The sequence below is a fragment of the Hesperophylax consimilis genome, chromosome 13 (assembly GCF_061612785.1).
Source record: "Hesperophylax consimilis isolate HC1 chromosome 13, BYU_Hcon_1.0, whole genome shotgun sequence".
In the NCBI taxonomy this organism is placed as follows: domain Eukaryota; kingdom Metazoa; phylum Arthropoda; class Insecta; order Trichoptera; family Limnephilidae; genus Hesperophylax; species Hesperophylax consimilis.
In genome coordinates this window covers 23,201,177-23,225,606 of record NC_142848.1, presented here as the reverse complement: position 1 = coordinate 23,225,606, position 24,430 = coordinate 23,201,177, and the positions used below count along the sequence as shown (strand labels likewise).

Genomic DNA, 24,430 nt, shown 5'->3' with positions numbered 1-24,430 from the left:
ATCTCGATGTGATAGTATATGTTTCTACAACTGATTCATATTATACGATGTGAATAAGCTTAAAATGATGCTTACATATGGAATGTAATACGAAAATTGGGTTTATTCTCTTTTTCACATCTATTTTTACAAGTTTTCATAGCACAATCCTCTATTTTGCCGTGTTATTTCATAAAATGCCTCGACCATAGCTCGACGCTAGTTCGAACAAGAATGATGACGTTACATTCTCAAGATTCACGGGAAGCCATACGCGAGCCCAGCCGGCTCCAATGGAACCAGTATGGGGAGTGGGGAATAATACGCTTTTAATCACTTAGGGCAGGTCTACTAATATTCATATGTCTATGGTCATGACCCATCACTAGGTGGTAAACAAAATTGCTGGTTTTATTTTATATTTTATTTTTCATCACCAAAAAGTGTTTGCTTTCAATGAATATTTATAAATTATATCATAATGAATAAACCATTTAGTGCATTCCTTATCAACCACTTCCCAGGTGATCACGCAATATGTGTGAAAAAAATTAAACAACTAATTTAATGAATTGACTCCCCAGGCTAATTTGTTCGGTTTTGTGAACAAACATTACTATTTACCCGTAGAGTCAATTTGTTCACTTTTCGGAACAGCTCATATGGTCTCGTAGAAATCGTATCTCCCTTACTATAATGGTGAGAAATATGAACTAAACAGTATTAGAAAGAACAAAAACACCACGCTTTATATTCAAATACAGAAGTTAACTACAGAAGAATTAAAATGTATATCTCTATGAAACAAAGGTTCCGACCACAATCTGAGAAATAATTATAAATTTTTTACTAATTATTTTTATATGAAATGACAAAAAAAATGAGGTGGCAGTAATGTTTATAATATGTTTTTTTTTTCATTATCAGTGTTTAGATGAAACTTTTTATGTTTGATTTCAAAATTTTATTATTTGAAAAATTACATGTTTATTTCTAATAGAGAGCTTATTTCATCACTTTTCAAAACAATTAAAAAAATATTCCATTTATTTGTAAAGCAGAAATAATCTGACCATCTGACGGAATATGCCAGACGCTTGAGGGGTTAGAAAGTTATGATATATGAACTAATGAGTTATGTTAGAAAGTTAGAATATGTGAGTGGCTCCTATAAGAAAGAAGTGTCCACGAACACGTCAATTAATACTGTATAAAAAATAATATTCTTTTATTCAGCCTTTGACCGAGAGTTCATAAAAAAGTTCTTTATTTTTTCATTTCTTTTATTGCATTTCAAAAGTATCATAATTCATTTTTGTCGTTTTTGTGGTTGGCCTGTATGTTGGGCCCCTCCCCGGCGTCCAGTTGCTTCAGCAGTCTATACAACGCAGCTGCTTCTCTGATCCTACTGAATCCCACACAGAACGCTTCCACTTCTATAAATAATTCCTGAAAAAATAAAAACTGAATATTACGTCAATGATGTGGATGGAAATTTAGATTGAGCGAGAAGTTCAAGTATCCGAGATTATTAGCATCCAACCCCTGCAACTCTTCATGGTAAAGTCGCAGATGAGGTGGTTTGGATATGTACTAGAATGCTAGAAGACCGAATTGGCAGGAATTTTTTTTTTTTTCCTCTGCTGCTCATCTCACTAGGGAATTCCTGTGTCGAGATAAGCGGGGATTCAAGAGGGAAGATTTCCACTAAGCCACCCTAGGAAAAGTTGGGGAAAGCAACTCCAGAGGATGTGCGATGAGAAACTAGGTCTGCAATGGATGGAGACCGATGAAGAAGCCCTGGACGAGGAGTAGAAGCGATGGGTCCGTACACAATAGGACAAGGGGAAGAATGATAAACTTAACTCATTTGATGATGAAAAATTGTTGGTTCTTATTAGCTTCACGCCTACCTACGTCTGGCATTGAAACTGGTGATATTTTGTTTAACTTCATGCAATGGGAATCGAATCTATAATCCACGTATTTGGATATATAATTTCCATAGATGAAAAAATTAATATCCTGAACATAGGACAAATAATCGGTTTTACTTGATTCATGCTTATCAGAATTAAAATAATAAATCTAAAACACTAACCTTAACATTTATAATCTTATTACGAATGAGAGATTGCAAGAACACGCAGACCAGCCGCACAAGCCGATTCTGCATATACCGGTCGCCGATAGTTTCGCAGGTTGATATACAGTTGCTGATGTAGAGATGCACAAACTCCACCGGCAAATCTACTGAAGTTGTGAGCCTGAAAATAAGAAAATACTTCAGCTATGTGACTGGCATGAGTTGTTTCGGGCTACAGCCTGCAGAGGGAAGATTGCCCTGAAGATAGCCAACCTCCGGTAGGAGAGTGTGTCAGAACAATAATGGATATTTCTAGTGCTGTAATTATTTGAAGGGCTTAAAGTCAAACAAAGTTATCTACAAAAAACATAACAATAATTCTAGGTCTTAAAAACGCAAGAATAATTAGTATTTAATACTAATAATTAGTATGTTTTTTTTTTAGATAACGTTGTTTGACTTAAACTCAGAAAACATTTCAAGAAGTGTCAGAATACAGATTCCACGGGAATTTTCACATTATATTTTATTCCAGATAAAATCGATGATTGTGAACGGATTTTAGTATTACAAATCGACATATGTAAATAAAAATATTAATACATAATTTTTGAACCTAAAAAAAGATAAAGTTTTTAAATTCCATTAAAAATAATTTTTATTATGTAATGAAAACTGAAAGTGCGGTATTCTCTCTTTCCATAATTGTTTAAATCGTATTTTTGGGCTGGGAGATACATCCCCCAAAAAGATTCTACGGTTGTTTGTCATCTGTGAAGATCATTTTTACATTTTACAAAATAATGTAATGTTACAAATGGTATACTTTTTAATAATGGTAAAAGTTTACAACTGCAACTGTTATATGTATTTACAAATTTATATATAGTATGCATGTGTGGATAAAATTTGAAGACTTCTTCCTTCCATGGAGTGCAGGGACATCTCCATGTTGACCAGTTGAGTGAATCAACTAGAGCGGCACTGAAATGGCAGTCATTGAATTGTTCTCTACAATTATACAACTCTCTAGTTATTTAGTAAACCTGTTAACAACTTCCATGGAGTGCAGGGACATCTCCATGTTGACCAGTTGAGTGAATCAACTAGAGCGGCACTGAAATGGCAGTCATTGAATTGTTCTCTACAAGTTCTCTAGTTATTTAGCAAACCTGTTAACAACTTCCATGGAGTGCAGGGACATCTCCATGTTGACCAGTTGAGTGAATCAACTAGAGCGGCACTGAAATGGCAGTCATTGAATTGTTCTCTACAAGCTCTCTAGTTATTTAGCAAACCTGTTAACAACTTCCATAGAGTGCAGGGACATCTCCATGTTGACCAGTTCACTGAAGTACTCCGTTATCTGCTGGGAGTGAATCAACTTGAGCAGTACTGAAATGGCAATCATTGGATTGTTCTCCACAAGCTCCGGTAACTGGAAACAAAAATTTCAATCAAAATTAGTCAGTTTCAAAAAGCCACATTTTGTCTTATTTTTCAAAGATTTTTACTAGACAAGATTTGAAGGATAGCACTGCATTATGATATATAATAATGAAATAATATTTGTAATCCAGAAATTATATGTCAGAAATTATTATTATCAGAAAAACACATTTTGTTTTCTTGTTTGATTTTGTATCAAAATAAGTAAAGCCACAGACATAGGAATTAATAGACGAGAAGATAATGGCGAGGGGTAAAATCAACTGTTGAAGAACGAAGGGCGTAAGACTGACTGTGATTCGTCAATAAATCAATCTGACAGTAAATAGGCATCTCGCATTATAATATCACCATTTACTTCTTAAAAGTAAAATCTGCTTTTGAATGAATAGATATTTTTACATGGGAGCGCAAATTACTCGCCACGTTATGAACAAATTTGCGAAGTCCAAATTCGGCAAAAAAATTCGGTTCTATTTTCAGAGTCGAATATTTCGTTTAAGTATTTAGTTAAGACACTTTTATAAATGTTCATAATTTACTTCCCAGCAACCAACCAGCTTTGTGTTTCGCGTCCAGACGTTTCTCGATGTGATAGTATATGTTTCTAAAACTGATCTATATTATACGATGTGAATATGCTTAAAATAAAGTAAAATAATGCTTATATATGGAATGTAATACGACAATTGGGTTTATTCTCTTTTTCACATCTATTTTTACAAGTTTTCATAGCACAAGTCAACATTTTGCCGTGTTATTTCGTAAAATGAACCGATGATGCCTCGACCATAGTTCGCACAAGAATGATGACGTCACGTTTTCAAATTTCACTTGAGGCCATACGCGAGCCCAGCCGGCTCCAATGGAACCGGTATGGGGAGTGGGGATAATACGCTTTTAATCACTTAGGGCAGGTCTACTAATATTCATATGTCTATGAGTAAAGCTAATTTTTGTCAGGGCCAGATTGGGTGATATTGTTTGTTCATCGAAATGAAATACTTTGTAACAAGTTGACTAACTTTCAGTGTATCGACACTACATTTTTGATGTTCACTAGCTGATTCTATTTTCGTAATTATTTGATTTTTGCAAAATTATGTAATTGTAAATTTTACCGTTTTACCAGATAGTAAGAAGTTAATTCTAGTATAAGCACGTAACTTCCGTTTAGCCACTGTCAAAACAATATGTACTTCATTGAAAAGTGTTGATATTTTTTAAAATCAATACATTTGAATAGTTTATTCTTGTTAAAACAACGCCAGAGACACAAAATTCACAATTTTTTAAGAAATCAGAAAATATAACCTCACCTGTTTGGGTGTGATACCAGTTTGATACACGATTTTGGGGTCCTGATCCAAGCAGTCCAGCAATCTCTGCTGATGGGGCACACTGAGCGCCCCCTGCAGTGCCTGCAGTACCAGCCCCTTAGCCTCCAGCCCCATGTTGGTGATAGCCACATCGTTGGCGGAGCTGCCATTTGACTTGTTGGTTGAATCATCAGCGCTGCTAACTGCCTTGCTGGGCGCACTAGGCGGGATCAGCTTCTTTACGGTGAGGCCTTCGAGGTTCGTGTCATAGAGGGGTTTGTAGAATGCACGGTTCGGGAGGTCTTTCCAAACAAGCTGGGAAATAAAACCATTTGAATTTAACAGGGTATTTTAACAATTTTTTTTTAGCCTTGAAAAATTATGATATAAATGGCACTTTTATTTTTACACTGATTTAAAACAGTAAATTTAAAAATTATTGTTATTATTAAAATGACGGACACCCAGTATATTGATATATTACATATTTTTTATGCACTAAAATTATTATGTATATTGAAATCCTTTTTCTCGATATTATATATTTTATTAGCTTTCTAAATCATCAAAGACAGAGTTAAAAGCCGCTTGTATGAGCAAAAAAAGCAGTTAGTTTGTATGTGGGATACTTAATTTAAAAAAATTATTTTGACTTCTATAATTTATTAACGTAAAATGAAGAATAAAATTTCACATAAAATCCGTTAAAATGTATGAGAGAAAACCAAGGCGCACAACTCAAGCCGCCAGGAGGCACTAGTGTATAATGTTGCCATCAGAAGTTGGAGGTATTATTAACATTACAGGGTATTTGCTTTGACTACAGTTCAGAAAAGATTCTTTTTTCAAATGTGAAATATTCGTATTTATTTGGACTTTCTTATTCGCATTTTTTCAATATTGTGGTACCTACCTGCCCGAAGAAAGTTTGAAACAAGGATTGTCAACAAGATAGGGACACATCTTTGAACAAATTGTACTATTCGCGCCCTTGAGGTGATTTTTCACGAAAATGGCGGTATATAAATCAGCCAAAAATTATTATTATTATTCCATTAGAAATAAAGCAATGTTACATAAATGGATATTAATGATTCATAATTAGGAAGGTGGGTATTTAAGTACCTAATTAGACATCGTAAGATTTCAGAGGAAAATTCAGTTGTGATTTAATTAAACAAGAGAAAATTAGAAACATACTTTTTTGGACACAAGGTCCACTGTTCACAGAACTACTAGTTATTATTTTATCTCTATGCACAACACAAATACTACATGAACAAGTTCAAATTAGGAACTTTTTGTATCTGGTTTTATTTTGAGAAGATCTCAAGGGAGAAAATTTACAGCTGGTATCCAATCTTTGCCTAGCGGAGATATAGCATCTCAAATGCCAGGTATTTTTTTCTTCAACTTACGGATTGCTCCTATGTTAATAGACAGCAAATGGCGTCAAAGCAAAAACTTCTTAATGATTTTTTGACATAGACTTACTACTATGGTCTATTGAATAAAGTAAGGGTTTTACAAGGTCTAAAATAGTATATTGAAGGGTTACCTCGTCCACAAAGTCCTTCTCCGTGTCGTCGAGCTCTATCATCTGAGGGGACACCCAGGTGCACTGCGGGATCTGTGTGTTGTGCAGGAGGTGTCCGTCGTCACTCAGAAGGGCTTCCAGAAGCTCCTTGAAAGATGCTTTGTTGAAGGGGCCACTGAAAACCAACATCTATATTGTGTGGGTTTGTTTTTACAAATCTACAGTTTTATTTTGAGATTGATGAAATTTTGCACACTTGACTTTCATGAGATTTTTAAAAAGCAACCCCCTTTTCCCAATAATAATAATAATAATAATTGGATAATTTGTAGAGCGCCGTTTTTGTGAAAAATCACCTCAAGGGCGCTGTACAATTTATTTCCTAGGATCTACATTTGTTATTTAGAAAAGATACCAAAACATACTTACCTGGCAAGTCACTTCCGACAAACACACTTATATTAAAAAGTTTATGCTTATAAAAGATAGAACTGCACGCAGAGGACACTATATCAAAAAACACTGGTCGTCGCATGATCTTAAGTCTGCTATAGTTTTTATTTTAATTTAAATGTATTTTAACTGTCTAAAAGCCTACAAATTGTTAGTTGTTATCATATTTATTTATTTATTTTTAATTATTATTTTTATTTATTTTATTTTATTTTTAGTATTTTTTACATTTTGTTAATTTAAATTGCCGTCAACTGTGAAAGTGGAGGTTTCTGAAATTATGGATACGACTGTCTGAAAAGGTGCGTTTTAAGTTTAGACCTAAATTCTGTCGAGTCTGCGATCATTCTCAAATCATGTGGCAGTCCATTCTAGGCTTTAGGTCCTGACAAAAAAGCACGCTCACCGAACTTAGTATCTGGTGTGCGCTTTGGTTCCTTCAACCTTCCGATAGCTGATGACGTTGCTGACCTAAGGGTTGACTGTCTGGAATTGGAATCTTCTGGAATACACAATTCTGATAAATAACCCGGAGCCATTCCGTTAAGTGACTTAAATACCATCCAGCATACCTTGAACTGGATTCTTTCAGGACATTTGAGCCAGTGCAGATTTTTGAGATGCTCTGAAATGTGGGAGTATTTAGATACTCCGGTGATAAGCCTTGCCGCGGCGTTGAAAACGGATTGTAATTTGTTGATTTGACATTTAGGGAGACTTGCATATATTCCGTTGCAATAATCTAGACGTGAAACAACATAGGAATTGACTAGCAATTTAGTCGCCTCTGTTGGCAGGTTTCTCCGCACTGCTTTAATTTGCCTTAATTGAAAGAACCCCGTGCTTACAGTTCTGTTCACCTGAGTTTTAAGGGAAAAATTAGCGTCCAGATTGACACCCAGTAATTTGATGCACGTTTTTGGAGTGATGTCACTTCCGGAAACGGTTATTGGGGAGTTTTCAATGTTATGCTGACGTCTGCTTGTAGCAGTCCACAGAAACTCAGTCTTTGTGGGATTCAGTTTCAATCTATTTGAGGTCATCCAGCGAGTAATTGCTTCTATACACTCAGTTATACAAATTTTTAGACTGTTTATTTCTTCTGGTAAGCAGTAAAAATAAACTTGCTGGTCATCAGCGTAGCAGTGAGATAGAAGGCCGAATGATTCTATTATTTTAGCGACATCATTTGTGAAGAGGATGAAGAGTAGTGGGCCCAGAACGGACCCTTGGGGTACTCCAGATGAAAGGGTTGCATAATTACCCACCCCTTAAAGTAGAATTTTGCACACTTGAAATTCAATATAAGAGAAAAATTACCGTCTGCATCTGATTTTGACAAAATCTGTGTAAAGCCGCGAAACGCCTGCAGACTTCAGTTAGTATCATTATTAAACATACTAGCAGCTTACCTTTTTGCTCTTCTTTTTTATTAAACAATTAAAAAATTTAGATAAAAACAAAATGGTGTCTTGTCATATTTTGAATTGTCATTGTGCTAATATACATTACAAAATAATTGAGAAAGTACAGGTATTATAAACATGTATTCTTATTCACATAACGCTCTTATCACATTTTGGACATTATAGGTAACACCTGTGGCCAGGTTACTTTTGAAGATGCTTTAGCCACCAGGTTCGCATTCTATCAATGCTTCTATTCCAATAGACAATAGACAAATAATATAGTTACAATTTCAAACAACTAACCATAAAATCGTTTCTACGCAGGGGTAGACAACGGACCGCTAAACAACGGCTTAGGTTTAACTGCTTACCAAATGGAGTAAAAAGTTACACCCAAAAAAATACCTGTCAACCCAAAATAGGTAAATGTTCATCAAAATGTGACACTCTATTTTATGCTAAAACGTTACCTATATATTCAAGTTTATGTTAGTCAAATAAAGTAAGTGACACCAAAAATAATACCGTTTTCTCACGAGTAGTAAATGGTTATCAAAATTTGAAATTCTATTTATTCTGAAATGTTATCTAAATATGACTCGTTAATTACTCTAATAAAGGTTTGGTTTCCTAAAAAAGTTAAGTTTGCATACATTTTATTATTTAATTGATTGTCAAATATATAGATCAGGGTGTCAATGTTAAATGTTGTGTTGCAAAAAATGTAATCGAATTATGACCTAACCTAACCTGTCAAGGGGTATAATGGGGCGGGGCGCGGGGACATATTCAGCCGTGAGCATGTATCCACATTGTATTGGTTTATACCTACATGAATGGTGAACTCCCCAGACTAACCATTGAGGTTGTCTTCTACAAAGAGATTTCATGTTATTTACAATGTATCATTTACTTATTAATTATCATATTATTGAGAGTATGCTGAGGTCAGAACTTTTACAATTTATGGAAAATACCGAAGATATCGACGGTCCTGAAGAACAATGTTGGATGTGTAAAATTGTAGTTTTGCAGTAGAGCTGTTAAAAGTTTCGTTTCTGCATTTTTACTATTTTTGAGATCAAGAAATATAGTGTTTGATATTTCACATTAACCCATATTTATTTAATTGGAGAAATATATTATCAAAAACATCAAAGATGCAGAAACGAAACATTAATCAGCTCTACTGCACAACTTCCATGTTGCACATCCGACATTGTTCTTCGAGACCATCGATATATAAGACGTCAAAGTGTTGATATTTGTAGCCGACTGATTTTAAGGTCCATCAACGCCCTTGAGGTGATTTTGCACAAAAACGGTGCTATACAAATAATCCAAATATCATTATTATTATTATTACTGCCATTTGAACAATGAATTGTACGGAATTGTGTCCCTGTGACATCACGAGACACGAGGGTATATGTTTTACCCACGTCTTTTGAAAATATCTAAAATCTAATTTTATGGTTGTTATTAACGTTTTAAATTTAATACATTGTCATCAAAATAAAAATAAATAAGTCATATATTCTTCTTACACTCCTTTCTTCATTCATTCGCTCTACATGCCCTATTTATGCATATATTATGTCATTTATGATGTTTATATGAAAGAGCAGAGCTATCAGTGATATGGTTGTGGGTAAACTGTGGCTTTGCAGAGCTGCCCAAGAACACTATGATTCGATATTATGTCACTTATGACATTTATATAAAAGAGCAGAGCTATCAGCGATATGCCTTTCGGTAAACTGTAGCTTTGCAGAGCTACCCAAAAACACTATGATTCGATATTATGTCACTTATGACGTTTATATGAAAGAGCAGAGCTATCAGCGATAGGCCTTTCGGTAAACTGTAGCTTTGCAGAGCTGCCCAAGAACACTATGATTCGATATTATATCATTTATGACATTTATATTAAAGAGCAGAGCTATCAGCGATATGCCTTTCGGTAAACTGCTGCTTTGCAGAGCTGCCCAAGAACGCTATGATTCGATATTTTGAATAAATGTTTCTTATTATTATGACAACAGAATTACAATTTTTTTTATTTATTTACCCATCTCCTGCTGATATCAAACCAGGAACTCCACATCTTGCCGTCGAAGGAAGTTCAGACAGTTTTTCTGCAACAGTCATTTGAAGACTGGAATAGTCGAAATCCAATTCTTTCATGTTATAGTCCATCAACATTATTTGCTTTGCAGATTTCTTCATGACCTGTGAAGAATTTTAATTCAAGTACTTTACATGTCGATTCAAACAACTTAAAAATAGACTTTTTGGGTAAATAAACAGAAAATAGGGATACACTTAATACGCACTTAAAAAAATCACTTAGTAGTAGTTAGAGAATAATGAGAAAAGTATTTCAGTTTCCGAAAATGGAAAATAACGCACTTTGAAAGTCATCTTGGCAGCCATTGTTATTGACGTGAAAGTTTTAAGGTTAGTTTTTTTTTCTTTTCTTATTTAACCCAAAATATGACATATGATCCTAAATTAGGTTCTTAGTTCGGTTTTAATTTAAAATTAAAAATAAATTTAAAAAACTAGCCTAAAAAAACAATATTAATATTATCATGTCAAAACATGGCGTGAAAAAAAGACAACAAATATGCACACTAAGCGTGTTCCTATTTTCTGTATATTTACCTCTTTTTGTTTCATAAGTGCGATATCCATTTACCAAAATTTCACCACAAAGCTAATGTTAAAAAGTATGCTGGGCTCGTTGTCTTAAACAGCAATACTTACATCTCTGGCCGTTCCTGTTACAAGGTGACCGAGGAATTGTCTCTCTTGTGGAATCAAGGGTTGAATTCCATTCTTTCCTTCCAACAGTTGTATGAATAAAGGATTAAATGGATTATCCTGCTTGTAGACATCATAAAGAACAGCCAAGCCGATAACTCTCAATCCAGGTATACTAAGGTCTCCTCCGGTTATGAGGGTTGATATAAGTAGACATACTGGAATTACAAATTGCTTTTTATGATTTGATAAATAATTAAATATACAAATTAAAGAATAGTATGATTTAATAAACAAACCATTGAACTGTTCATGTTTCGGTATTCGTTTTTGTACTTGAGAGCATAGGGACTCTAAACTCTGGGCCTCAATACTCTGTTCAGAGAACAAACTGAAACAATAATACAGATTAAACCGGGTTAGAATCAAGGCTCGCACACAAGAAAAGGCAAATAAAAATTTCGTACTTACTCGCATAAGAATTTCACGTTATCGTTGACAGGTTGTGTCATTTTTTTTAATCAAAATTGAGAAACTCTTATATTGAATCCTAAAAGTGATACGTCAATTCCATTTTGACATTTGTGAATGAAAGCAAAAGCAACATTCGTAACTTTGCAAAATATTTTACAAATTTGTTTGTTTATGGTAAAGAATTGAATGCATAGATTATGTTTCACAAAGCTAAACAAGTTTGCGGTAAAATAATAATGAAAATGGAAATTAAAAGATTAATCAAAATCGACCATTAATTTCCAAATAAAAATGAAAAGTGTTACATAAAACTAGCACAGACTCATGAAAAATCACGGGACAGTCTGAATTCTTGACAAATCAGTTCCAATTTTTGAAAATACATTAAATTCAATGCAAATTCCAGTTTAATTCAATTTTTTATATAATTTTTCATTTAAAAAAATATTATTTTTAAAAAAATAATAATAATTTTATTTCTAGAGTTCACAGCATTGAACTAGAGTTACGTAGGACAGACAACCGAAATTGGTGTTTTTTTAAATGATTTTATTTGATGATTGATTTGATTTATAATGATGGACATTAAAACTTGGGGATATGAGACAATGAAAAATAGTGGTTGTTGTGTCACAGCGTTTATTTTGGTCGATGGAGTTGCACAGTTGTGAGATGACTCCGGACCGATGACTATGATATCAGGTGTAGGCAGCGATGACGGCGGTGGAATGGTCAAGGCGGTAGTCAATGAGTCAACACAGCGTTGGTGGAGACCGAACTCGTGCGGGAAATGCAGGCCGGCGACGATGCCGCGGGGCCGAGGCGCAGACCAGCAAAGGTGTCGCAGAGTCTAAGCGCGTGAGAAGCGCAGGCCAGGGATGATGGCCGGAGCCAGGGCGCTGATGTGATCACTAGGAGTTCATGATAATTCGTAGTCCATGCAGAGCAGGGCATGGGTAAGTAGGGGGACCAGCCAGTCGGTAGTAGGCAGCAAGCAGTCGAAGGGCTCATTGGTTGGTCACTCGTAAAACTGTTAATTTATAGCCGCCCGGTGTATCGAGAATATTCAGACTTATAGGTAAGAGCGCAGAATGATAAGCACTGTATGTAGAGAGTTCCAGCTACGATGCGTTTTGCATTGGCGATCGTTCCCGAATATTCTAATAGCATCGCTACAGGCATATTTTGTCGCCTGGTAATACTTGCAATAGACTATAATATACACCGTAGACTTTTTAGAGGTTATGTTTTATTATTCTATGGTTTTAGAGGGTGTTTATTTGGATTTTGAATTGAAACATCGTCAATAATATATAAAAATGTCAATAAAACGCAAATTAGATGTTCAAAACGTTGTGGAGGAGAGTGACCAGCTTATTATTCGACCGCTGTGAGTAATTATGTCGTTATGTGTAGTATCGTTATTTTAATGTGGTTTTATTTGAAGCTTATGTGTATGAACATTTTTTGTTTTACACCTAGAAATAAAATGTTAAAGTAGGAACCTTTTCGGCCGATCGTGATTTATGTCTTTCGTTCAACATGCTATAATGTGTATTTCCTCTTGAGATCAATTGAAAAAATCTTTGTTATAGCCGAAATATTATTCGATGGTGAATTATTACATACATTGACAAGCCGGTAAACATAAATTACCTGCATAATAGCGATTTATAATAACACTATCTCTCAAAACATAACAAATCAATCGCCTCATATATATAAAAAAAAATTAAATCGAAATTTACCTAGCCACACACATTAATTTAAAATGTTTTTTTACCGCTGCCACTGTAGCAAAGATAATATATATATTTTTTTTATTATAACTTATTTAACTTTCAGAGGTGCTGGTCAAGAAGTCGGCAGATCATGTATCATGCTAGAATTCAAAGGCAAAAAAATCATGGTAAGTGACTTTCCAACAGTATTTTTCTCCCTTCTCTTTGACCTTATTATTCTAACCTAATAATAGTATGTCTATGTAATAATTGTAGCAAGCTTAGCTATACACAAAATTAAACCCACTCCTTTAAGCTTTGGAATGCAAAGTTCCCGCTACCTATTACCTCCTATGTGTGCCGATGCAAAATCAAAACTATTTTGGTAATAACTTACTTATTATTATTATTATTATGTAATGAGCAGGCAGCATTCTGCTGATGCGCTCATATCTGATTTCACAACAAGTTTGACAGTAATTGAGTTGTTTTAAGTTTGAACTAAGTCCTTTCTTCTCTCCAAATGTGAATCCAATAGAGCTTTGAATTGATTTATATTTGTTGCATCGATGACATGTTGTGGGAGTTTGTTCCAAGCATCCACTACTCTATTTGCAAGGAAGTGTTTTCTAGGATTAGATGCAAAAGGCGTTTTGGTAATTTTTTTTGAGTGTCCACGGAGATTTATATTTTTATTAGTAGTGAAGATCTCTTGGATGCCAGGGCAACTGTAATATCCCCACCCTATAAGTCACCCCTTTCTCTTCTTTCTTGTAAGGTTGTTTGCCAAATGATGTTTTTGTAAATTGTACTGTCTTACGAGAATACGAAAATCTTCTTGAATTTTTATTATATTTTCCAAATGTCTAAATAAGTGTTTTTCTCAATAAAAAATAAAGAAAACACAACAAACTACGTGAAAATGTGGGTGCGTTGAAGAATGACTCAGTAGTAACTTTGTTATTATTTTTAAATGGTTTCTCTTTACAAACAAGAACTCTTTTCTCATTGTTAATTTTGTTGCCACTCTAATAAGATTTGTTTTAATAAGCTATGAACATTTTTACGATGCAAAATCCCATGAAAAGTAAGTATGTTTTGAATGTGCCTATCAGCCATTGAGGCGTTCAATGGATACAAATTTTTCGTGGTCGATGGATACTTCCGGCACTCAAATATTATTTTGTTTTTTTTAAATCTTGAATTGTACCCTACAACCGCCAGTAACCGAGTCTGACATCTCGCCTTTTATCTTGAATTGAACCTTGCAACCGCCAGTAACCGAGTCTGAAATCTCACCTTTTATCTTGAATTGAACCTTGCAACCGCCAGTAACCGAGTCTGAAATCTCACCTTTTATCTTGAATTGAACCTTGCAACCGCCAGTAACCGAGTCTGAAATCTCACCTTTTATCTTGAATTGAACCTTGCAACCGCCAGTAACCGAGTCTGAAATCTCACCTTTTATCTTGAATTGAACCATGCAACTAGGTTGATCTATGACGATTTCTGGTTTGTTGGATGAACTTTTCATAACCCCACCGTTGTATGCTGTTAATCGATGGATTTTCACAAAAGTTATTTATTACATTTTCAGTTGGATTGTGGTATCCACCCCGGTCTGTCTGGAATGGACGCCCTCCCTTTCGTTGATTTGATTGAAGCTGATGAAATTGATTTGCTGCTCATTTCTCAGTAAGTACACTAGAAAAGTAATAATAACAATAATTTAAAAAAAAACATATGGTAAACATCCAAATACACTGGCCACTCACTGTCAATATGCACATCTTAATTTAAAAACATTTGTAATGTATTTGTATGTTAAATAACAATGAGAGACAACTATTTCAGTAGCTGGATAATAATGCATTTTAATAATTCATTAAAAATATGCATAATCTTCATCTTTTCTTCACACCATGTTCTGACATAATAATATTCAAATTTTACATGATTTTTTTTTAATTAAACCCAAACATCTTTATACAGGTTTTCCAATAAGAGGTGTTATTTTGATATTCAATCGTAAAAGATCAATGGTTTCGTTGCTTGTGTGGCATGTAGCGCCGTCTTGTTGAAAGTAAAGACCCCCCACACAGCATCCCCAAAGATGACATAGGCCCTGAGGGAAATTATTTTCTTCAGGACCTCCTGTGTGGAGTTAATATAAAAAATAAAAAAAAAAAACGTTGTCCAGATCAAAACCATCCAATTCCGGCCATAAAAAATCATTTATCATCTCTCTATAGCGCAATCCATTCACTGTAACTGTTGCTCCAGCCTCATTTTCCAAAGAGTCGGACCATAAACCGCACCAAACAGTCACACGTTGAGGATAGAGAGGCTTTTCAACAATAACTCTTGGGTTTTCCGAGCCCCAGATGTGACAATTTTGCTTGTTGACGAAGCCACCGAGGTGGAAATGGGCCTCATCACTCAAGATGATTTGCATTTCATTCATTCAAGTGAATTTTAATAATTTCAATGCGTTGTTGAAGCGTGTATCGTTCCATTTTTATTAATGGCGTAGTTTCTACTTATCAAATGTCAAAAAATGACGCTTCAAAAGTAACATCTACCGAAATAGCAGGCTATTCAAAATAACACTTCTTATTGGAAAACCCTGTAGTTTACGATAAATAAGAGAAGTAAAAAAATAACCATATACACTTTAACATCAATAATAAGGACCGCAAATAACCACAATAAAATAAATTATTTTCCATTTCCGGTGACTGAAATAGTTTTTTCTCATTGTAATTAAGTGTTTTTAAATAAAATAAAAATGACAAATCGTGTCGATTGTACAAAAATATTTACCAAGCACACCCTTAATTTTGTATACACTCTTAGGTAGGAATACTACTATTATTCAGTATTTATAATCTGCCCCGAAGAAGGCACAGTTGTGTCTGAAATGATCTTATATATTTTTATTTTTTGCGCAGTTTTCATCTGGATCATAGTGGTGCGTTGCCCTGGTTCCTCACCAAGACCTCATTTAAAGGAAGAGTGTTTATGACGCACGCTACTAAAGCTATCTACCGATGGCTGGTCTCGGATTACATCAAAGTCAGGTGAGTTTTAAAGGAAAGGAAATTAAAAATAATCATATTAAAAAAATACAATAAGTACGTCATTTTAAGCAAAAAAAAGTCATTGTTGCGCCGGTAATATTCAGGGTATGAATATTTACAAATCACTTTAAATTGTTTTAAATTATTATTGATACAATAAAAATAAAAATGAAATTTTGTGAATTTTGAAAAAAAAAACTATGTCTTTGATTACAAATCTTAGTACACGGTCTAAGGTTGGGTTAAATATGATTTAAGATTTTCACGGCCAAAAGTATTATTGTTATTTGTTTTTGGGGTGTTATGCCGTGTTGCGCTAACTCCTTCTCCGTTAGCGCAACACGGCATAACACCCCAAAAACAAATGACAATAAGGTTGGGTTGTTTGAATTCCTGTCATATTTGATCAACGATTAGCACTGTAACAGCATGATGACTGTACTTGATAGCACGAGGCACATCTAGAAAGTAAGAGTACTCAGTTTTCTATTTTTGTACTTAAAATAAAATTACAGATTTTGTTGGTTGATATTTCTCCACGTAGTCGCCTTCCCGTTCTATGCAGGTTGTGAGCCGTGGCACAAGCTTTCTGATGCCCTCCTCATAGAATTCTTTCGTCATCTTCTTCTTCCAGTTCAGGACCTCAAATTTTTTTTCCACTCATGTGAGTCTTCAGGGAGGTGAAAAGATGAATGTTTGAAGGCAGGGATGTAGGCGGGGTGGTTCAAAATGTCCCAACCGCATGATACCAAAAGCGCCCTGGTGGTGTTGGCCATGTGCAGGCAGGCATTGTCGTGCAACAAGCGCACTCCCTTCATCAAATTCCCCCCCGTTTGTTCTGAATTGCTCTCTTGAGCTTTTTAGGATCTCATAGTATCGTGCTGCATTAATCGTCTCCCCGTGAGGCACAAATTTGATCAAAATTGATTGATTTTCGGTCCCAAAACATAGTGGCCATGGTTTTTTTCCTGAAATTGAGGTTTGGAATTTTTTGTCGGGTGGGGAATTGGTGTGCCGCCACTGTGATGACTGTCTTTTTGTCTCAGGAGTGTAATCAGCCACCCAGGTTTCATCTCCAGTTACAATCGAGCTCAGAAAATCCTCACCTTCAAATTCAAATCGCTCGAGGAACTCACGAGACCTAGCGACCCAATTCACGTTGTGCTGCTTTGTCAGTTGTTTTGGGACCCATCTGCGCACATCTCTCTTACACAATCTGCGTTTTGTGTAAGAGAGATCTGGAGAGTTGTGGAAACGTCGCAGAAATTTCGTCCACTGTCAATCGGCGGTCTTCACAAACAGTTTTCTCGATTTTTTGCACCAGCTCATCTGTCATAATGGAAGATCTTCCACAACTCTGATCGTCATGAACATTCGTTCTGCCTTCATTAAACTCACGACACCACTTATACATGTTTGTTGGGTTCATAACACTTTCGCCATAAACATCTGTGAAAAATTTCTGTCGTTGTTTTTCCTTCAGTGAGAAGAAACCGGATGACAGCACGCACTCCATATTTTATAAAAAAAATCGCACAGCACGAGAGGGCAACCAGTACTCTTACTTTCTGGACGTGCCTTGTAGATCAACATTTGATCAAATGATGAAACAAGCAGAGATTCGGCGGTTAACAGGAACCATTAAAATGTCAAAAATTCAAAATGGCACTAATCATCATAATGTGACTGGGGTTAAAAATCGCAACTTAACTGCTCAGAAATATTAACATTCCGTTCTGAATCATATCAAAAGGTTCAGAATTGCTCAGATAACATGTGTAGTTAGTTAAATAACAGCCTTTTTACTGATGAGAGCAGGTGCTGTAAAACTAAACAAATGTCTCTAAACTTCAATAATGAATTTTCAGCAACATTTCAACAGAGCAAATGCTGTACACAGAGTCGGACCTGGAGAACTCAATGGACAGGATAGAGACTATCAACTTCCACGAGGAGAAGGACATCCAGGGGGTGAAGTTCTGGGCGTACAATGCCGGACATGTACTGGGTGCCGCCATGTTCATGATTGAGATCGCTGGCGTCAAGGTACTTACACACATCTTGAGCAATACAGCCTTCAAAGACTCTAGGACGCCTCTGAGAAATACCCTGCTGTCGTTCTCCACCTTTGTCCTTAGGCTATCCAGCTGCCTAATTTTACGCCTCAACACGCCTTCCTGCAGGATCATTATGGCCTCCTTGGTGATCTTAAATTATAAACCATAATTCACTATCAAAACGTTGCTTGGTATGGCGTTAGCAGTGTTTGGTGACCAGATCTGAATAGGCAGGTACTTCCTATCCCCACTCCCTTCTGCTATAGAATATACCCCAATTGGGGTTGTGATAGCCCCACTGGCTGTGGGCAGTTGGGACTCTTGTAAAATATTTACATAGTAATAAGTCACCTAAGTTTAGGCTTCCCAACACTCCTTCATCCTGCAGGTATGCTCCTTGGTGGTCAGGTATTTTAAATTATAATTATTTTTGTACCTTAGCTGCTTAACTTTATTGACTGTGCGTAGCGAAGTCCTGTTGTAACTAGACCATTTGGTATTTCATCTCTCTGTAAATTTGTTTATTATGTTCCATTTCCGGTTGAATGCAATGTTCAAATGCCAAATGGTCGAGTTAAAAAAGGACTTTGCTACTCTCAGTCAATTATAATGAAAAACCTACCGTAAAAAGAAAAACAGAAAACTTGTCAAAAATGCTTTGCTTAAAATTTGATGACAGTTACCTATTCTGTCACATATTGCGTAAGGATTTATATGTTTTAAATTTCTAGGTTTTATACACTGGAGACTTTTCAAGGCAGGAAGACAGACATTTAATGGCTGCAGAAATTCCAACTGTTCACCCTGATGTTTTAATCACTGTGAGTAATATTTCCGAAGTTAACATTTATAACTTGTTATAATTTTTGTGCTCGTGTTATGCCTATATTTTATTTAAATAGATGAGAGTTTAGTTTGAATCTGTACAACATAAAAGATTTTGTTAACAGTATGTTCTGTTTATGTCTTCAGGAATCCACATACGGCACCCACATCCACGAGAAACGGGAGGAGAGAGAGAGTCGTTTCACAACCCTCGTGTCGGACATAGTGACCCGCGGGGGGCGCTGTCTCATTCCCGTATTTGCTCTCGGTCGTGCCCAAGAATTGCTGCTCATTTTAGGTATGAAATATTGTGGAAAACATTTTGTGTGAGATATCGTTGATAGATCTATTTTAACCTTTCCCTCCCTCTCATAAACCATGTGTATAACAGAAAGACAGCTTAAAAACAGAGCTCTCAGCAGTAGGATCATACTTTTACTATGTTTTGTTTATAACTGGTTTAAAAGTGTGTAACAGTTAAATGGGCACTATCACCAACTGACCAGTTCGTATGCACATTCATACATTGCGTTTTTGTCATGTCCCAAGATTTGGTTGTTTTTTTTTTCATATTTAATTATAAATAGAATATTGGAAAGTTATATATTTTTAGGTGAAGTCGTTAATTCAAAAATCAAATTTCGAATTAATGAATTCCCACGTAATTCGAAATTTTATGAAAAAAAAAAAATAAGCTGAAAATCGATTTGCTCGGCCGCCTCTTCAAATCAGGTTGGTATTTTAGTTGTAAATTCGTATTAATACCAATTATTTTTTTATTTTCGCGGCCGATTACCGTAGCGGCGGGCCCTTTAAATTCAGATATTCGTAAAAATACGATATATTTCCGCGTAAAACGAAAATTCGCGGCCGTATGCCGTCGCGGCCGGCTCTTTAAATTCAGATATTTGAAATAAATTCGCAAAAATACGATATATTTCTGTGTAAATCGAGAATGCGTGGCCGATTCTCGTCGCGGCCGACCCTTTAAATTCAGATATATGATGTAAATTCGTAAAAATATGATATATTTCCGCGTAAATCGAATTTTATCGGCAGTTTTTCGTCGCGGCCGGCCTTTAAGTTCAGATATTTGAAGTAAATTCGTAAAAATATGTCATATTTCGGCGTGAATCGAAATTTTTCGGCCGATTTCCGTCGCGCCGTATTTTTTAACTATGATATTCGAAGTAAAGTTAATAAAAATACGATATATTTTCGCGTAAATTGAAATTTCGCGTCCAATTTCCGTCGCAGCGGGCCCTTTAAAATTCAGATATTCGAAATAAATTAGTAAAAATACAATATATTTACGCGTAAATCGAGATTTCGTGGCCGAGTTTCATCGCGGCCGACCCTTTAAATTTAGATATTTGGTGTAAACTCGTAAAACCACGACATATATCCGCGTAAAACGTATTTTCTCGGCCCTTCAAACTCAGATATTCGAAACAAATTTGAAAAAGTAAGACATTCCAGTATAAATCGATTCAGATTTACAAAATAATAATACTAATTAGGACGATGTATAACCACATGAAAATACATTTTTCGGCGTTTTACCGCCACGGCTGTCTTTTAGATTCAGATTTACGAAATATTATGATTTATTTTCGCAAAAATCAAATTTTTTCGAATTACACAAACAAATTTTCGTGCGCGGACAAAAATAAATTTCGAATTACGAATTAACGAATTTCGAATTAAAAAAAAATTTGTATGAAAAAATTTTTCTGCGGAAATTTTTTTGGCGAAAATTTTGAATTACGCGTTTTTTCGAATTATCGGGGTTCGAATTAACGGGGTTCTACTGTATATATTTTTAATCAATTATTTAGATTAACAGGTGGTGTTTTTACCATGTCTCAACTATGCATTCAATTACATTTGCTAATTAATTCTAGGTGTGTAAGATATACAGTTTTTATATAAATCTGGACCAACATTGAAAAAAATCATGTTTAACATTTCTGATATAGAAGAATTACGTCCATTTTTGACTATATTTATGTATTTATAAATGCCCTTTTAGGGGCCTTTACACAGGAATAGTTTGTAAAATTATGTATTATACATGTCATGGTAGTTAGTCCTAGAATTTCTGCACTGAAAAAAAATCCCGACTTCTAGTAATCTGGTATTGGTGGAAACTTATATAAAAATATGTACATTAGCAAAAATGACCAAATTACATGATGGTGAAATATATTTTTGAGTCTTCTTATTGAATCTAGATGAATTCTGGGGTCTACATCCAGAACTACACGATGTCCCCATCTACTACGCTAGTTCCCTAGCCAAGAAGTGTATGGCTGTCTACCAGACTTATGTGAATGCCATGAATGACAAAATTAGGAGACAGATCGCTATCAACAATCCATTTGTCTTCAAACACATCTCCAATCTAAAGGTCAGTCAGTGCTATAATCTCTCCAAAATGAACACATGGTATCCAAGCCAATACAATAATTAATGTACTCATTTAGTCATTTAATATAAAAATTATTTATTTTGATGCATCACAAGTATTTATCAGTTACATATCAAATGAATGATTGCTATCTATTTAATAACATTCTTCTTGCCTATTGCAAATACATCAATTTCTGGCTTGACCTTATCATACAGGTGGGGGAAATGATTAACGGCGTGATATTTGGTTCTGACAATTTCATAGAGCGTCAAATCAAACATTTCCCTGAATTCCTTTGCATCCATAAATGTGTCGGCATAAAGAAATGAAAAGCCTCCGACGTCTCTCGTGAACTTTTCCATTTCTCTCATGGCCGTGACGGGATCGTAAGCTTGCTTGTTCTTCACTTGTCCGGGCACTCCGTATATTCCCAAGTCATTGTACATGGCATAGTTGGTGTTGGGGACCATGTATTTCTTGTCGGGCTGCTTCAACTGTCCAGACGCGGGGCCGTGATCGTACACCCTGCACGGGTAAACCAACAGCGGGTAAGCCTGGAATAACTTCTCGGAAATATCAATTTGCCTCTCCAGTTCGTTTATGGGTAACACAATGTCCTGGAACACCTGCTTGGTGAATGTAAAAGCCCTGATTCCCGGAGTGGTGGTGAACTTCAGAAATGCGGGTTTGGGCGGCAGCAGCCATCCGAATAACAGCCTGAAGAGTGGATTGTTACCAAAGGGAATCATGGACTCAACGACCCAGAAGATTGCTCGATTATGTCGAAGAAGATATTCGCGTAGGGGAATCAGTTCTTCATATTCTCCTTTCTTCAGGAAGGTCTCTGCGTATTTATAAAACCAGGGTTTGTACCAGCTAGTTAAGTTATTGACAGGAATATTTTCATCGTAATCAGAAAAATCTCCAACCATAACAACAGCCTTATCCTTGCTGTAGATCGTAGCTTCCACATAATTTGGTAGTTTATCAGGGGAGATTTTTCCATCAGCACCGGAGACTTCCCTAATTTTATCGCAGTACTGCTTCTGCCCCGTTACGGGAATGTATTTCATCCTCAGATAAGGTTTTATGGGAATTACTTTGAGTGTTAAGGCGACGAGGAAAGCTAGACTTCCGTGTGACCAGGGTAGCGCCTTGAAGAGATCGGAATATTCATTATCGGCAGTAGCTTCAACAAAACTGCCATCTCCGAGAACCACTTCAAATTTGCTGATGGTTTCTTGGTAGAGTCCCACTTTATGAGAGTGCGTTGTCATGCCAGTTCCCATAGCCAATCCTGTAAAAAGTGTTATACGATAATATTCCACAAAGTTAAAAATGTTACATATTTTTTTATACTGACCCTCAATAAGAATCATCATCAATCACATCATGTAATCAGAAGCGGTTCATGGTCATTCTCAATTAGGGTAATATCTTGGCTCTGGAGATAGAGAGGAATTATCTCTCCTTATTTTGGATTCCGCTCCTATGAACGGATTTTCTTATGGGCCGGTGGGCGAACTTTTTAGTAATATTATAATAAATTCATGTTTGTCTTTTTCATCTTTGCTACTGTTTGAGAGTTTATTACACATAAACTCCTCAGAGAAAACCGCCACTGCCACTACATATAATCAAAGACTTATTTAACAATGATTTATCATTATTAAAAATATACACATGCTTTCTGTTAAGAATAATTTCAGTAAAATACTACGCCGGAAACATAAATTTGTAATAATTAGAACTATGTACATAAATATTATTGGGTTTATGTGTTTCAAACATTTTCACTTTTGATGATCAAATCGAAAATCAGCACCATTTTGAATTTAAAGCGTTCTGTTCTCATATTTCAATTGGGTAAAATCTGATGATCACAATTTGATCAAAAGCTGAATCGGGCTGAGAAAGCGAGCTTGAATCATTCAAATTCTAATTAAAAATAGTTTTAAAAGCGGCGTCAAAGTCACAATGTCTTTTTATGAACTTACCTCCGAGTGTTGCATCGGCTATCTCCAATGTAACAGCCAATGTGTATCCTTTAGGAATCAGGTATTTGGTGATGTCTCCCACCGTCACCATGGGCTCCACCCTCACGGTCAGCTCCTTCTCGTTGAAGGACAGCACGTCATAGAGGGGCACTGGTATCTGGTGGCACAGATCCTTGCGATAGAACGTCGTGGAGAGAGATAACCAGTTGGGCCGGGACGTGCATAGAAGTTTACGACCTTCCTTGGGTAGCTTGTTCCAGTCTGATACCTGAGAATGGACGAAAATTTGTCAGAGTTAAATTAATTCAAAGCCAGACTACTGATCTATAGCGCATTTGTACCCTTACCCACTTTCTCCTACATTAATGATGATGTATGTACTAAGAAGAGATGTTGCAATGGAGCTGTCAGTGGCAGGATCATATTTAGTTTGCCTAGCTGATTTTATCATCAAATTTGGTGGCCTTTTGCCCTCAAAAGTAATAATCAGTGTATTCATTTGAAATATTTGAGCATTTGCTAAAGGTTATTCATATTTAGTTGCACCGGTAGATCAGCATTTTGAGGTTAAGAGGGTTAAACATTAAAAATGAATCATAAGAGTTAGTTACCTTGTCCTGAATGGTCTTCACCCGGCGATCATGGTAGTCTGGGCTGCTGAAGATCTGCTGGTAGAACCTGTTCCTCACTTGGAGGATCAGATCAAAGATAAAACTGGCGGGAAGGCAGAACACCAGCACAACCAGCCCCCGATTCTCCTCCAAGAAATATATCAGGGAGTCCTTCCAACCCATCTTTAAAAAATAAACCTGCAAATTTAACAGCAATATTTTATTTAAATTTATATGACTTTAAATTCCATCAC

General features: G+C 35.7%; 3 protein-coding genes across 4 annotated transcripts in view; 1 reads left to right on the top strand and 2 right to left on the bottom strand.

The window, feature by feature from the left end:
* Positions 1–906: 906 nt before the first annotated feature.
* Not11 (CCR4-NOT transcription complex subunit 11) lies at positions 907–11,630 on the bottom strand. Its single transcript, XM_089638882.1, has 9 exons — positions 11,470–11,630; positions 11,298–11,389; positions 11,002–11,216; positions 10,304–10,464; positions 6,392–6,545; positions 4,834–5,148; positions 3,364–3,503; positions 2,081–2,246; positions 907–1,428 (listed from the first exon to the last, which is right to left on the bottom strand). The coding sequence occupies exons 1-9, from the start codon at positions 11,508–11,510 to the stop codon at positions 1,282–1,284; spliced, it is 1,431 nt and encodes a 476-aa protein (XP_089495008.1). The 5' UTR covers positions 11,511–11,630; the 3' UTR covers positions 907–1,281.
* A 1,083-nt stretch (positions 11,631–12,713) lies between these two features.
* Positions 12,714–24,430, top strand: part of Cpsf73 (cleavage and polyadenylation specificity factor 73) — a 23,739-nt gene continuing 12,022 nt past the window's right edge. Inside the window, exons 1-8 of the mRNA XM_089638876.1 lie at positions 12,714–12,862; positions 13,318–13,381; positions 14,791–14,888; positions 16,145–16,273; positions 18,142–18,319; positions 19,062–19,151; positions 19,303–19,453; positions 21,390–21,565. Coding sequence (XP_089495002.1) covers positions 12,792–12,862; positions 13,318–13,381; positions 14,791–14,888; positions 16,145–16,273; positions 18,142–18,319; positions 19,062–19,151; positions 19,303–19,453; positions 21,390–21,565 — 957 coding nt within the window. The 5' untranslated portion in view covers positions 12,714–12,791. The remainder of the gene's footprint in view (positions 12,863–13,317; positions 13,382–14,790; positions 14,889–16,144; positions 16,274–18,141; positions 18,320–19,061; positions 19,152–19,302; positions 19,454–21,389; positions 21,566–24,430) is intronic.
* LOC149418615 (delta(24)-sterol reductase-like) overlaps positions 21,650–24,430 on the bottom strand; it is a 3,306-nt gene continuing 525 nt past the window's right edge. Inside the window, exons 2-4 of one of the 2 annotated variants that reach the window (XM_089638592.1) lie at positions 24,177–24,374; positions 23,566–23,833; positions 21,650–22,865 (exon numbers count right to left, since the gene is read on the bottom strand). In XM_089638592.1, coding sequence (XP_089494718.1) covers positions 21,718–22,865; positions 23,566–23,833; positions 24,177–24,359 — 1,599 coding nt within the window. In that variant the 5' untranslated portion in view covers positions 24,360–24,374 and the 3' untranslated portion in view covers positions 21,650–21,717. The remainder of the gene's footprint in view (positions 22,866–23,565; positions 23,834–24,176; positions 24,375–24,430) is intronic. The other variant, XM_089638593.1, reaches the window with a different exon arrangement.